The 15505-nt window shown below is 37.6% G+C and overlaps 1 protein-coding gene across 1 annotated transcript in view; it reads left to right on the forward strand.

Moving 5' to 3' along the window:
- clcn5b (chloride channel, voltage-sensitive 5b) overlaps positions 1-15505 on the forward strand; it is a 37789-nt gene that overhangs the window by 3424 nt on the left and 18860 nt on the right. The window contains exons 3-10 of the mRNA XM_065248657.2: positions 4417-4565; positions 4641-4740; positions 4939-5126; positions 8373-8495; positions 11847-12053; positions 12389-12469; positions 14238-14792; positions 15081-15267. Coding sequence (XP_065104729.1) covers positions 4417-4565; positions 4641-4740; positions 4939-5126; positions 8373-8495; positions 11847-12053; positions 12389-12469; positions 14238-14792; positions 15081-15267 — 1590 coding nt within the window. The remainder of the gene's footprint in view (positions 1-4416; positions 4566-4640; positions 4741-4938; positions 5127-8372; positions 8496-11846; positions 12054-12388; positions 12470-14237; positions 14793-15080; positions 15268-15505) is intronic.

The raw sequence follows: 15505 nt of genomic DNA on the forward strand, positions 1-15505 counted from the left end.
TCATTTACTAGTAGAAGAGCCCATGATGGATTGAAATTACCAGGGCCATAACGGTTTACTTGTATAAAAAAATACATTTAGCAGTTATATAGACCCTTTCCTAAGGGTCTATATAACCTGTTCTGAAACAAGCCTATTAAAATAAACATACCGCAACACATATCGTTATCGCAAGAGGCAGCAATGCATACCGCCATATGGATTTTAGGCCATATCGCCCATCCCTACACATGCATATAGACGGTTTCAGCAGTAACAACATAAACAAGCGACTGTCGCGGTCCGCACGGTAAACTCCCCTAAGAATAAATAACAACAAAGTTCTTTAAACGTAGTTTATTTATATAACAAGCAAAAAAACAACACATAGATTACATAGGAAACCAAAACATTTGTTATTTTCGACGAGGCATTTGTTCAAGAGATCAGTTTAGCAACTAGTCAGACCATTCCAAAAACAAAACCGGAAGTAAGGTTCGGATCCAGACGTGTATCACGTGCGTCCGATGAAACCGTCTATATAGATCAGCATGAAGATGCAGTGTCCGCTATAGATAAATATGTTGTATAGGCTGTTTGATGGGGATGTGAAGATGCGTTGTGCTGCAAGTAAGGACTGGGGCACGTCCTCATAGAAAATACACGTGTCTTTATAAAGGGAGAGGGAGAAATCCAAATTTACAGGTGGCACATGAGCAACGGGTTGTAAAAATGCTCACACTGCGTAAAAATGGTCTTAAATTACACCCGCATTCAGGAGCCCTATGATGACGAAAGTAAATAAAAACAGATCGGTTTTATGAGCTCGGCAAATTTAGCGAGTATCGATCGAGTCAAAGCGATGATCAACCGATAACGATCTACGGCCGATCTGTCGGAGCATCCCTAATGGTTTGTTTTTGTCATACACTAACATTATTTATGTTTATTGAATCTTTCTATGTGGCATTATTGGCTGGTTTTCACAGTAGTGATTTTAGGTTTAACAAGCAGCAGGCTGTCAATACAGCATCAGCATACCACTATTTATCTCTGTACTGTAAGTGTCCAACAAACAAAGCATTCAAGTCACTCAATTGATCAGTTAAATCGCAGTCATTAAATTCCATGTTTAACAAATTGACCTTGCCCATCCAGTCTTTGCAAAATAATAATGGTACGCAAATTTAATCTCAATGAAAATAATAACAAATGTATGCTAAGTAAATTTGGTTTGCTGTTTTAAAATAAGTTGAGGAGTTTGGTAATCCACATTTAGAAACCTCATTATGGAAATTGTTTTATTTGACACAGGGACAGTGCACAGATAAACATTAAACTTGATAAGCAAGAGAATATGTCTTGGGCCAGGTTATAGCAACAATTGCTAATTTCCACCTGTAGTCCTATGTCAGGTATGATAAGTTTGATCATATAGTAAGTTTATTGCTTTTTAAAATAAAATATTTTGTGTTTACTTATACATTACATACTTTAAGCATTTGTCTTTTTATGATTTTCCACCGATCCATAGTTCAGTCCAGACTCAAAGAGTTGTTTATGGGTCGAAGTCCATACTTCTTTCTTAAGTTTGTTTTCCAGCAAGGCCTCATTGTCCACCAATTATTTTAAGAGTAGGGCTGTGCGATATTGATACAAATTCTTATCTCTGTTTTTTAGGGGTGCTCCGATAAATGCCGATATACACTTATAATACGTGGCCTATAACTATTCTGAATCGCACAGCCGATCTTATTCACAGCTATTTCATGTACTGCGGCTTTTGATCAGTAAGTCCTTATCGATCTGAAATCACTATTAGTTTGAGTCTTTTATAACATTCATTTAAAAAAGCAACACTTGTCAAACATGAAAATACCTTATACATATATATTAGGGCTGTAGCAAGCATCATCACAGATCGATCGGAGCATCCCTACTGTTTTTCTAATGGCGGATTACAATAAATATTATGGTGTTACAAAGTGAAATTTTTTTTCACATGTAGGTCAAAGCCTCGTGTGAGATGTCACAATAATCTCTATTAAACACTGTGTGAAGAAAATAAAATTAAAAGAAATTAATATACATCTGCACATCATGGGAGCTAGTCGGAAAGCTTACATCTGAGCTAATGCTCATGAGCTATGGTCATTTCAGACCATATAGACAGTATTGTCTCATCCTGTATCTCGCTGGGAAAAATACTGGTATATTACCAAAACTATATCCCGCTTAGCTCTAGTCTTAAGTATTGTCACACCCCCATTCTCATTCTCATGTTTTTCCCCTGTTATCACTTTCTGGACTTCATTTCCCATCATCCTTCACTCTCCACTCTCTTCATTATCATCAGCTCACCTGCCAGCAATTGTCATCAGTCACCTTATATATTCTGGCCCTGTCCCAAATGGCGCACTTCATGTGGACTTTCGGTCTCGTGGCATTAAATTGCGCGTTCTCGCTTAGTCTACGAGTCCGTAGGGTGTCCCATCTGTCATTTTTACGCTTTGAAGTGTACTCATCAGCGCCTCCTTTGCCCCCTTGATGCGGTCTTCAGCGAAGCCCACACTGCAGCAGGCTTCGCGCACTTTGCCAACCCAGAAGTCCTTGCGAAAGGGCAATCAGGCCAATCAGACGACGGAAGGGAGGAGTTCACACTGACGGGCAACTTCTCTACCTATTTCCGGTGTGATGCTCGAGTCTGTCCCAAAATACGACTCCGGTGCACCTACGTGGACTTGCATCAAGGGTCCCTAAAGTCTGCACTACATGATGTCATCAAAGTGTGGACTCTGAGGAGGATGTGAAGTCATGTGAAGTCTATGTGAAATCATTAAAAGTATCAATACATTTATTTCCTCTGTCTTCTTCATCTTGCCTTCATCCAACACCACACCCTGAAAAGTATATTTTCATATTTGAACCTCTATTCAGAACTTGTATTACAGTTAAAAAATCATAAGGTTCAGTTTCAATTTCTTGAAAGCTAAATAAATAAGCTTTCCATCGATGTATGGTTTGTTAGGATTTTGAAAATGTGAAAATCTAGAATCTAAGGGTGCAAAAAATTTAAATATTTAGATACTTGCCTTTAAAGTTGTCTAAATGGAGATCTTAGCAACACATATTACTAATGATATATTTTTGAATGTATTAAAGGTAGTAAATGTACAAAATATTTGCATGGAACATGATCTTTACATAATATCCTAATGGTTTTTGGCATCAAATTGATCATTTTGACCCACAATTTATTTTGGCTTTTGCTACAAATATACCAGTGCTACTTATGACTGGTTTTGTGGTCCATGGTCACAAATTGATGTGTCAAACCCCTAAAACTACTCATTAGTGTCTTTAAGGAGCACAGCAGACATTTCTCTTCATTGTAAATAATTAGGCTATGCAAATGCTTTAGAAAACATTTTAGCATTTAGTAAGAGCATTGTCTGTATTGGAACTTAATGGAAGGTAATAAAGAAATTGGGGTAAAATATTAATTTAGTTTCATTAGGTTCAGGCAAGATTTTTGTAGCACTTAGATTAGCATTAAAATAAGCTGCTCTCCATTATGGCATTTTTCATGATGTAAATGTCAACATGCCCGCTTCTAAGATGATACCATGTGCGTGAGTTACTATCAGTTGTCTTGTTTAAGGTTAAACCTAAATGTTTCTACCTTTATTATTTTTATTTAAAACCGGCCTGAAGGCCAATGACATCTGTCAAACCAGATGTACTTGTTTGATTAGAAGCACTTGACAGGGCTCAAAGCCACGTGTTTAACTTTGTGTCATTTGACATACATTTGCATAGCAAAGTTAGGATGGTAACCATAACAATCATTTTAACTTATGAACTCTAGTTTAGTCCATACTCATATTCTTCATGTTCTTCAGAAATAATGTCTTTTTATTGAATGAATGAATATATGTATTCTTATATTAATTCTATTGTAAAATGTTGTGTATTTCAGATCTTTAATTGTTCTTGAATAATAAATTATTTACCTAAGAAGACTTCAAGGGTTTTTAGATTGTGTGTCTTGTGTAAACAGAAGTAACATTCGTTGTGTATTTTATTAATGGCCTGCATAACTTTGGTCAACTTTATCACTTTGTTTTGTTAAGTCCGTTTGGCCTTTTAAAAGGTGACTGTTCACACTCACAGTGAGCGACAAGCAATGACAAATCGATCGTATGTTAGTTTGTTGTCATTGTTTTCTGTTAAAGAAATAGTGAAAATATGAAATTTCCCTTATAATTAGGTTGCATGCATGTCGTCCCAGACGTGTATGACTTCATTTCATACACAAACAAAGAAATGTATATTAAAATGCAAAATCATGCATATGACAATGCAGCAACCAATGAGATTTGACGATATAGATCTTGTGCAAAATTTAACAGTTTCTGTTGTCTTTTGTCCCTGTAGGGCGCTGTAAAGTAAAGTGGGTACATAACAGCAGTCCTAAGCTGATGGATCTGCTGGATGAGGCTGTTCCTGGAATTGGTACCTATGATGACTTCAACACCATCGACTGGGTTAGAGAAAAGTCTAAGGACAGAGACCGGCATAGAGAGGTGATTGAAGAGTTCACTAACATATGCAGCCATGTTCCTTGGTTCTTGTACTTAAATCTATTTTTTTTTCTGCAGATCACCAACAAGAGGAAACACTCAAAGCTCGCATTGCTCCTCAGTGTCAGTGATGCTTTTTCAGGCTGGCTTCTTATGCTCCTCATTGGACTCATGTCAGGTCTGCCCATGTCTTGCCCACTTCCTGTTTACTTCCTCACTTCCTTCTCATAGCCATAGTACGTCAAAATGATCTTCATTATAGCACCTTACCTTAGTAAACTTAAATGCATAAATTAAAGACTTCATGTAGACCTGTAGTACTGATTTTTTTATATTTGATAAAGTTTATTGTGTGTCCCATCTGTGCTCTCACCAGGGGCCTTGGCTGGAGGAATAGACATTGCCGCCCATTGGATGACAGATCTAAAGGAAGGTGTGTGCCTTAACGGGTTCTGGTTTAACCATGAGCATTGTTGCTGGGCATCAAATGAAACCACTTTCCAGGAAAGAGACAATTGTCCTCAGTGGAGAAGCTGGGCAGAGCTCATGGTTGGAGTCAATGAGGTGAGATGGACACACTGCATGTTACAAAAGTTAAAGGACCATGAAGGACTTTTTACATGAAGTAAAATCTAATAATTGTATTGCTTTACCCAGCAAGCAGAGACATCTAATATCCATCCAAACACAACCCAGACATCTAGGCTAAAACAAGGCTGTCAGTGAAAATTTAATATACATCTAACAAGATTAGGTGGTTAATGTTTTAATAATCCTTAACATTAACATGCTGGATGAAAGACAGGAAGTGGGTGTATTTGTTGTACTGTGTTTGTGGTCTGAATCTGGCATTCAGCAAAATCTAAGCTTTGAGGAATGATTGCCTCATCCAGGACTTCCAGATAAATGTATAAGTTAATGTTCTGAGAAGCCGGAATGCAATGAGTTCCAGCTGCCGCACTCCCTGTGGATTAAAACCTTGTGTGCTTGTGTCAGCTCTGGTCCTCGTGCTTAAGTATTAATGTCGCCACCTCGTGGTGTAAAAAGCTACAATAATATTTTTGGAAATCTGACTCAAAACACTTTATTTATCAATAATATTTATTTATCAATAACCAATTAAAAAATCCCAGGTTCGCAATGGTAAGCTTATAATAAAGATTTATAATTGTAAGTTTTTGAGTATGAAATGAGTTTATTTGACTTCAAATGTATTAGTGCTGCCTCACGAGTCGCGACTAATCGTTTGCAGAATAAAAGTTTTTGTTTACATAATATATGTGTGTGTACTTTGTATAATAATTATGTTTATATAAATACACATGCATACATGTATAATTTTAAGAAAAAAATATATTTATATAATAAATATTCATATTTATATATAAATTATATATAAATATAAATAGGGGTATCACGATTCTCCAAATCCTCGATTCGGTTGCATTTTCGATTCTAACGGTCACGATTCGATTCTCGAAGGGGTTTTTTTGAAAGGCAAAAAATGCTATATGCCATTATTATTTATTATTATATTATTATTATAGTTTCACATTAACATGCACATTGTGTGCTTTTTCTCGCATGTGGGTTTGTGAGCTTCACTTTACGCGAGAGAGCTTGTAGAGAGAGGATTCCTTCTTGCACGCACATGGACTTAATGCGTGCGTCTTTGACTCCTAGCATCTGAAATAAATCCAGCTGCGCTTCTCTCTGTCTCACGTGCACGCGCTCTCTTATCTGTCCGAAGTCTAAACATAAACTAAAGTAGTAATCCTTAGTATTTGTTCAGTTTAATGCGTTTCATGCGAGCTGAGGCAAACTATCCCTTTTGTTTAAAATATAACCCGCTGCATCTCGGCTCACTCGCACACGTGCAGAGAGCTGCGTTTTATCCAAAGTCAGATCACTAGGTAGTAATTCTGTTTTTGAGATGCATTCCAAGGAGTTGTAGCAATACATCCCTCGTGTTTAAAATATAAATCTCTGAGAGGTTTTTTCCCCACTTGCCAAGCCGACCGGACATGACATGGGACCGTGGCAGCATTGACGATCCCATTTTTTAATTCAAAGTTCGAGGTTGTGACTTAATTTCGATTTTTAAATCGAAATCGTGACACCCTTAAATATAAATGTGTAAATACACATGCAAATGTTTCTTAATTATAGGGATTGCACCGAAATGAAAATTCTTGGCCGAAACCGAAAACCAAAAAAGAGAAACCAAGGCCGAAAAAAACGAAACTGAAACGCCGAAATAAATTATTATGCCAATTATTAGTACATATGCATTTATGGCTATCACTGTATACTAACTTAACATGGGTGTGTGACGGATCACAAAACTCACGGTATGGATCACATTACAGTTTTTGAGGCACGGATCGGATTATTTTTCAGGGGTGGGGAAAATCTAATAACAAATAAAGAAATTGAAAACATTTATAAAAAAAAAACAAAGTTGCACATTAATAAGGGCTAACATTAGTATACAGAAATCAAATTAAATGAGTTATAACACTGTCTTTATTGTATAAATTAAATATAATTTTTTTTAGAGCTACAGAAGTGATATTCTCTTTGTCTTGGGTTGTTTGATTAACATTAATGACACAGACTTAAGTAGGTGAATTGAGGTTAGTCTCTTTAAATAAGCAGAGACTGGTTTCTGACTGTAATCTGTACATACACTTAAGACATAAACGAATGTTTTTATTAGAAAAAGAATACTTTGGAGATAATTTTGTTTATATGTGCTCTGTCAATAACAGAAAGATTTTACGTTAGCTTGTTTGCGTCTCACTCGTGTGTGTGTGCACTATTGAGGGCACTTAAACGCACGCGCACACAGAGACCGAGGGCAAATCCTTAACAGCGCAGCATGAAAACGTTACGTTGTTTTTCATTGCTTTATTCGGCCAATGTATGTTAATGGACTACAGTATGAGACACATTTGCGCGACTTTCTCTAAAGTTTACACACCAAGAGTTCTGATCTTTGAAGGGCGCACTCACTGTGATGATCACGTCTGGACCGGTGCACCGCATGTGCCTCTGTGCGTACATACAACTGCTCTCTTTAGCGCCTTTTTGCGGTTATTAATACACACCGCATACATGTTGCTTCAGACAAGCACGTGCAGGTCACAGTTTCTGTTTGCGTCATCACAACATTTCGGCCGTATTGTTTCGGTGATAAAAGTCTTTCGGCCGAAAACCGAAAATGCTCTTTTGGGCCATTTTCGACCGAAAATTTTCGGTGGCCGAATATTCGGTGCATCCCTACTTAATTATATACATGCGTGTGTATGTGTGCATTTATACTTAATTATTATACACAGTACACCCACATATATTATGTAAACAAAAAAATTATTCTTCAAACGATTAGTCGCGATTAATCGTGAGGCAGCACTAAAATGTATAGAAAAATATGCAATGTAACTTGAAAGAATTTTGACTAATAATTGTAAAAATGATTGTTTTTAAACAAATGACGATATAGAGGTAAAAGTTACGGCTTGCAGCGTTAAATAAATGATTATGCTGATCATTTCATTTAGTTAAAGTACTGTGACTAAATGTGTTCATTCATTGTTAAATAAGTGAGTTAATTGCAATGTTAAACAATAACGGTCATGGTGAAAAAGAGGAGATTAAACCAAAAATTAAAGGGTATCATTTACTTTTCAAATAATTGTCTTTATTAAATTACTATGTTTCAGAAAAATGGGTTTTGATATGACCTGCAGGGGGTGACAGTGTATAAGACCTCTTACTTATCAGTTTTTTTCTGTGTGTGTCTTGCAGGGAGCCAGTGCATATGTGGTGAATTATCTGATGTATGTGTGCTGGGCTCTGCTCTTTGCTTTCCTGGCAGTGAGTCTAGTCAGAGCCTTTGCGCCATATGCATGCGGTTCGGGAATACCTGAGGTGAGACATTTTCATCCAGCCATAGTATATTTACAGCTTATTTTCTTTGTTACAGAAAGTTAATACTTAGTGTAAGAAAGTTGTGCACGGTCCACCATCAACGCAGTCATGACAGGACACAGTAGGCTATGCATGATTTAGAGAATGCCTGTTGCAAAATCAACTATGAATTATAGTAAAAATGCAGGAATTTTTTTTATGGTGTATTGATTAACATTTGTAAAACCATGTTTTACTACAAAAAAAAAGTTTAAAACTGGTTACGTTTTACAGAACCATGATTAATTTTTGTCATGATGTGTAGTACACAATACACAGAGAGTACACATTATACATATAATTTAAAAATAAAATTGTACATCACATTTTGTCACTAACAGAGCTATTTTAAAATCTGTGCACAAGCATAGCAAGGACAAAAGCTGTGTTTAAAGCAAATGGTGGACACCCAAAATATTGAACTGATTTAGTAGAATTAATTCTTTCCATATAAGTGCCACAATTTTTTAGTGAAACATCTTCATTTCTTGAGAGGTTTGCACAATACTGTAAATTTAATGTGAGTTAAGTCTGATGCAAGAGTCTTTGTGATATCCGGTGAACTATGAATGACATTCAACAGTGACTGGGCAGGAGTAAGAACTGGCAGTAAACATTCATGTACTGTGCGTATGAGTCAAAATCCACTGAAGACTAATAAAAAGTGTAAGGTTTTTAAAGATCTGAAGTTACACACACACGTGTGGTCGTCCTGTCTTAAATTGTCTCAACATCCCGCCTGAAGCTCTTTTTCTGTAAGCGTGACCCCCCCCCCCCAGTCTGATCTGAATCGAATGAAACACATGCAGGCAGAAACTGAGAAGCTGTGTTATTGTTGAGACTTCTCTGCTGAGAGAGAATGGCAGACTCTCATTCAATCCCAAGTATATTATCTCTTCTGCCCTGCTTTATTTTATGCCACTAACACCAAACTCAGTGGTTAAAGAACAGTGCTTTTCTCACATACCAAATGTCCCTGAGAGGACATGCATCACTATTATTATTTCTCTGTCCTGCTTTCTCAAGAGAACACTTGAGGCAACTTATTTTATGGCCTCTGTGGGCACTCAAGTATGTTTCAAGACCTCTTCTAAGTGCTGCTTGCTTATTAGGGTGTTATGTGTTTCTATAGCTCAGGCAATAGCATTGCAGTAGCAGCACAAAAGGTCATGGGATCGGCAAACCGGTTGATAAAATGTGCACACAGTATAGACTTTTTTACTGTTTGTATACAATGATGACGTGGCAACGTATCTGGGCGCACTTTGGTAACCGAAGTATGGCAAGAATCAGCAGTGAAACAACACAGACAGACAAAGTTATTTTAAAAAGTTGTCTTATCAACTTTTTTAACACAACTACCAGATCCGTGTACCATAGTGGACTGGGTAGAAGACGTTAGCAGATGGCCAAATATAAAGTGGCAAGATACATATAGACAGATATGAGTATATTATATTAATGCAACCAAATGCAACAACCAGATATTTTGATGCTGGGAAACCATTTTAATAAACTTTCTGAGCTGCTAATATGTTAGAACCAATGGGGAACAACACCACTTCTGTTGCTGAAATGTGCGCGCAGGCTATTTGATCACGTGGGCTGTAAAAGGGTTTATTGCACAGTTAGTATATTCTTAAAGACCCCTTGATATGTGACCCTGCCAGTGATTTATTTATTTTTGTTATTTACTGTTTTCTACATTACATTATGTTGGATAATTTTAAGAACAGAATGATGTCATAAAAATTGCTGATGGATATTGTGCCAAAAGTTTTTAATGCTTTTATTTTCTAGTATACTTGTTTAGATAATGAAAAAAGGTCTTTCTTATGAAAAAATAACTCATTACTTCCTATATTCAAATTTAAAGGTCCAATGTGTAACTTTTAGGACAGAATTGCAATACAAAACTATATTTATAGTGGTGTAAAAATATCTTACATAATCAGCTGGATTGTTTTTATTACCTCATGCTGCGTTCACACCAGCCAAGGTAAGGGCGTCGAGCGTGAGTGATTTCAATGTTAAGTCAATGTAAAGGTGCGTTTCTGCGCATCTGGAGGTCTCCCAGCGCAAATGAGGCGTTTAGCGTGGTGCGGTAGACGCGAATCCGCCTCACTTGCGCGTCTTGTTTGCGCAAATGGCGCAAATTGAACGTTGCCACGGGAAACGCACAAGTTGAAAAATCTGAACTTTGTCGGAAAATTGCACCATATTAAGTTGCATTAAGTCGCAGAAGCGAATGACACGAATTTCCACGTGAATGTTTCGAATGACTAGAATTTCTCATGCGGCTTTCACATGCAAATGAAGCGAGTAAACTCAAAATGTTCATGCGTCCAACTACGTGTCAATATACCGCGTTTGGTGTGATTCTGCATTAGAATGAACCCTTTTTATCTACATACACCACAGGTCCCCTTACATGAAAGTCACCATTTTGAGCCATCATGTTTCTACAGTAGCCCTAAATGGACAAACTGTTCTTTAGAGCGCGTTTTGTCACTACGTTGTCTCAGACGATGACGTGTTTGCCCTGCGGCGGCTACCGTTGCTTCACTATGAGTTTTGAAAGGGAAGGGTGAGCTGGGTACTTCACAATCTCAACGCTAAATCACGCTGAAAGTCCCATATAGCACCTCTAAGAAAAAAGTTAAGAATAATTTGTATTCCCAAATTTCTTATTTTTTTCCTAAAAGGTTTTTCCTAAGAACATTTTAGAAATTTTACTCCCATAAAGGACTATTAAGCAACAGTCTAGCAAGCACAACTCACATTTTCGTGTTTATTTAAAAAGCATTTTTTCATTCCCTTTGGAGGCACAAAAATGACACACTTCACCTTTATATGCTTCGGTTTTGTTAAGCACCCAGTAGTGACATTTTTATAGTCTTCATACTATAGCACTGTCTGCGTAAAGTGAGAGAGTGTGAGACTGCAGTGAGACAGTTACACTTTTCAACTCTTCTACAGTTTTATTTTTTATGTATAAATGTTTTCAGATGTTCAACCACAATGTTTTCTGCTCTCCAAACTTGGCAGGTAGACCAAATGTGGGCCACACTGTCTGTTTGAATAAACATTATTGTATTGATTTTACTGACTTAGATTATTATGGATGTGATGTTAGGTCAGATATATGGCCAGTGTTAATGGCCATTTAAAATCTTTTTTTTTTAAGGAAGTGTTTTTAATGGCAAGAATATATGTGTCAGTGAATAAAATCTGTTCCATGACTCTGTTTCAGGGAAATTACCAGTTTTGGGCCAATTTGGATCCTTTAAATATATTCCTTCATTCCTACAGATCAAGACCATCCTCAGCGGGTTCATAATTCGAGGATACCTCGGAAAATGGACTCTGATTATAAAGACCATCACGCTGGTGTTGGCCGTCTCTTCTGGCCTCAGTCTGGGGAAGGAAGGCCCGCTGGTCCACGTCGCCTGCTGCTGTGCAAACATCCTCTGCCATTTCTTCACCAAATACCGTCGAAATGAGGCCAAGAGACGAGAGGTGAGGGGGACGGGACATACAGTAGGGGGGAGTGTGGGTTTGAGTAAAGAAAGATTACTGGGTAGCAGAGAGAAGGAGAGTGTCTTGGATCAAATCATGAAATGAAATGCAGTGAAATAAACCTCTTGGCTTGTTAGTTGAAGTTCTAGAAGTTTGCACTTGCAGTGCCAGTTTGGTCAGGCCAGATAAAAAGTGAACTAAATTTTTCTAGGCTGTTTGCCTGACACATCATGTTGATTATTATTCATTGCTTTTTTAATTAAGAAGGATACACGATGCTCTATCTTGCATTTAGGTTGACATAGAGATTGACAATGTGTGTTTGTGTGTATCAGGTTTTATCTGCAGCTTCTGCAGTAGGCGTGTCAGTTGCGTTTGGGGCTCCCATTGGAGGGGTGCTGTTCAGTCTGGAGGAGGTGAGCACTTTTTTTATTTCTAGTATTATAACAAAGTGTAAATTCCACTGTACTCTCTCTGAGAGATATCTGTAAAAGCATTTTTTATTTCACATTTAATAAAAAATGTACTAAGTGAAAATGAAGGAACAAAAATGAACTTGAAATGCAAGTGCATGCTGGTTTTTGATAAGTATTGATACTGTTTTCAACAAAAGTTATAAATGATTGACTGTATTAAAGATGTCAGATAGTTTGTAATAAAAATAAATTGCAAATAACAATACACGAGTGAAAGATGAGAGTGTTTGCTGTGTAGTACATAAATTCTCTAATTTCAGTGGTATACTTTACTTCAATTGATTTTATCAAATTAATTCAAGCTAATATCTTTAGCAGGGCAAATGACAAATGATGAAAAAAACCTATAAGAGCCCAGAATAGATGGGAATACTGTTCAATAATGGGTCAATACTGTTTAAAAAGCATCTCAGGGGTGAAGCCTCATTAACCTTGTTAAATGCCAAGAGTAGATTTTTACAGTTTCTAGTAATTGGTGCAACCCATTCTCAAGGCACAAAATATTTGATTTATTTCCCCGCTTTTTCTTCTCAATGAGCACAAATGTTTTTTTCTAATTAGACTTTATTCTCACCATGAGTATAGCTTTAGAAGCTGGCATGGCGTTTAAAAGAAAGAATGAAAGAATGTTTTCATGTCATATTATGTAGTGGTTTCTTCTTTTTTCTATTTTTTGCTATGGTCACTTGAAGTTGGGGTTAGAATAACTTTCTGTTAAATTTCAGACATTTTAACTCAAACTCCAAATCTAACTTCAAACCCAAGCGACAATAGTTCAAAAATTGGGGGAAAAAAGAAACCACTACATAAAATGACATCCTAAACCAAACCCCAAATCTAACCTCAAACCCAAGCGACAATAGTTTAAAAATTGGGGAAAAAATGTTGAAACCACTACATAAAATGGCATCCTAAACCAAACCCCAAATCTAACCTCAAACCCAAGTGAAAATAGTTTAAAAATTGGGGAAAAAAGAAACCACTACATAACATGACATCCTAAACCAAATCTCAAATCTTACCCTAAACCCAAGCGACAATAGTTTAAAAATTGGGGGGAAAATTTGAAACCACTCCATAAAATGACATCCTAAACCAAACCCCAAATCTAACCTCAAACCCAAGTGACAATAGTTTAAAATTTGGGGAAAAAAGAAACCACTACATAACATGACATCCTAAACCAAATCTCAAATCTAACCCTAAACCCATTCGACAATAGTTTAAAAATTAGGGGGAAAATTATAAAAACCACTACATAAAATGACATCCTAAACCAAACACCAAATCTAACCTCAAACCCAAGCAACAATAGTTTAAAATTTGGGGAAAAAAGAAACCACTACATAACATGACATCCTAAACCAAATCTCAAATCTAACCCTAAACCCAATCGACAATAGTTTAAAAATTAGGGGAAAAATTATAAAAACCACTACATAAAATGACATCCTAAACCAAACACCAAATCTAACCCCAAACTCAATCGACAAAAGTTTAAAAATAGAAAAAATGTAGTCAAATATTTCGACCGTACCATGAAATGCCTTGTGGTAGGGTTAAATGGTGACTACATTGACAAAATATAACATAGTTTGAATTAATGTAGGTAACAAAATAATTCCCAAAGTTACATTTGTGTTATTCCATAGCTAGTTTAACAAGTTAATGACCTAAGCTTTTAAAGTGAACGTGATTTTTTTTTCAGGTCAGCTACTACTTCCCTCTGAAGACTCTCTGGCGTTCGTTCTTCGCCGCTCTGGTTGCAGCCTTTACTCTTCGCTCCATCAATCCCTTCGGCAACAGCCGTTTGGTTCTCTTCTATGTGGAGTTCCACGCTCCCTGGCATCTCCTAGAGCTCTTACCTTTTGTACTTCTGGGCATCTTCGGTGGTCTTTTCGGGGCTTTATTTATCCGAGCCAACATTGCCTGGTGTCGTAAGCGGAAGACTACGCGGCTTGGGCACTACTCTGTCCTGGAAGTTCTGGTGGTGACGCTGGCCACAGCGTTGCTTGCATTCCCGAACGAGTACACGAGGATGAGCAGCAGCGAGCTGATCTCTGAACTCTTCAATGACTGCGGTCTGCTGGACTCCTCTAAGCTGTGTGATTATGTCAGCAACAGCGGAAACGTCAACACTAGTGAAGCCACTAACATTTTGGCGGATCGGCCCGCAGGACCGGGGATCTATACAGCCATGTGGCAGCTATCGCTTGCTCTGGTTTTTAAGATGTTCGTCACTGTGGTTACATTTGGCATGAAGGTAACAGTGTCTTTAGATATATTTTAAAGCTCACATATCCAAAGAGTCTTTAGTTTTATCAGATTTATAAAAGACAGATCCACATTAACGATTTTTTCAGAATAAACCCGAGCTCCTGGAAGTGTACCGCAGGTTCATTATCCCATAATCTCTGGATAATTTATAATACGTCTAACATCTAACTCTTAAATGGTGTTAATATGCATGAAATGGCTTTAGACCCCCCCCCCCCTTAAGATACATATGGATGAATATAAAGTACCTTCTGTCATCCGTTCCTTTCTCCAGGTGCCTTCCGGACTGTTCATTCCCAGTATGGCGGTGGGTGCCATAGCTGGAAGACTTCTTGGTGTGGGCATGGAGCAGCTGGCCATCTACCACCACGACTGGGCGGTTTTCAAAGGCTGGTGCTCTCCTGGGGCAGACTGCATCACGCCAGGCCTGTACGCCATGGTGGGCGCGGCGGCCTGTCTGGGTGAGGGGTGATTCAGATGCATTGTGGGTGTAATTTACCGATTCATTTTCCAGATGGTTTATTTGTTCAGCTCTCAATTGAACCAAATTGCCTTGTGCCGTCTTCCATGAAGAAGCATTTAGAGGTGCTTTTCTGAAACCTAGCATGACCTTGCTCTGAGTTTGACTGTATTGCACTTTTTAATGAGTTGTTTCCTGTATACATGGCATTCGATCATAGGGAACACATAGGGCTTGTG

This window comes from Paramisgurnus dabryanus, chromosome 2 (assembly GCF_030506205.2).
Source record: "Paramisgurnus dabryanus chromosome 2, PD_genome_1.1, whole genome shotgun sequence".
Taxonomy (NCBI): Eukaryota; Metazoa; Chordata; class Actinopteri; order Cypriniformes; family Cobitidae; genus Paramisgurnus; species Paramisgurnus dabryanus.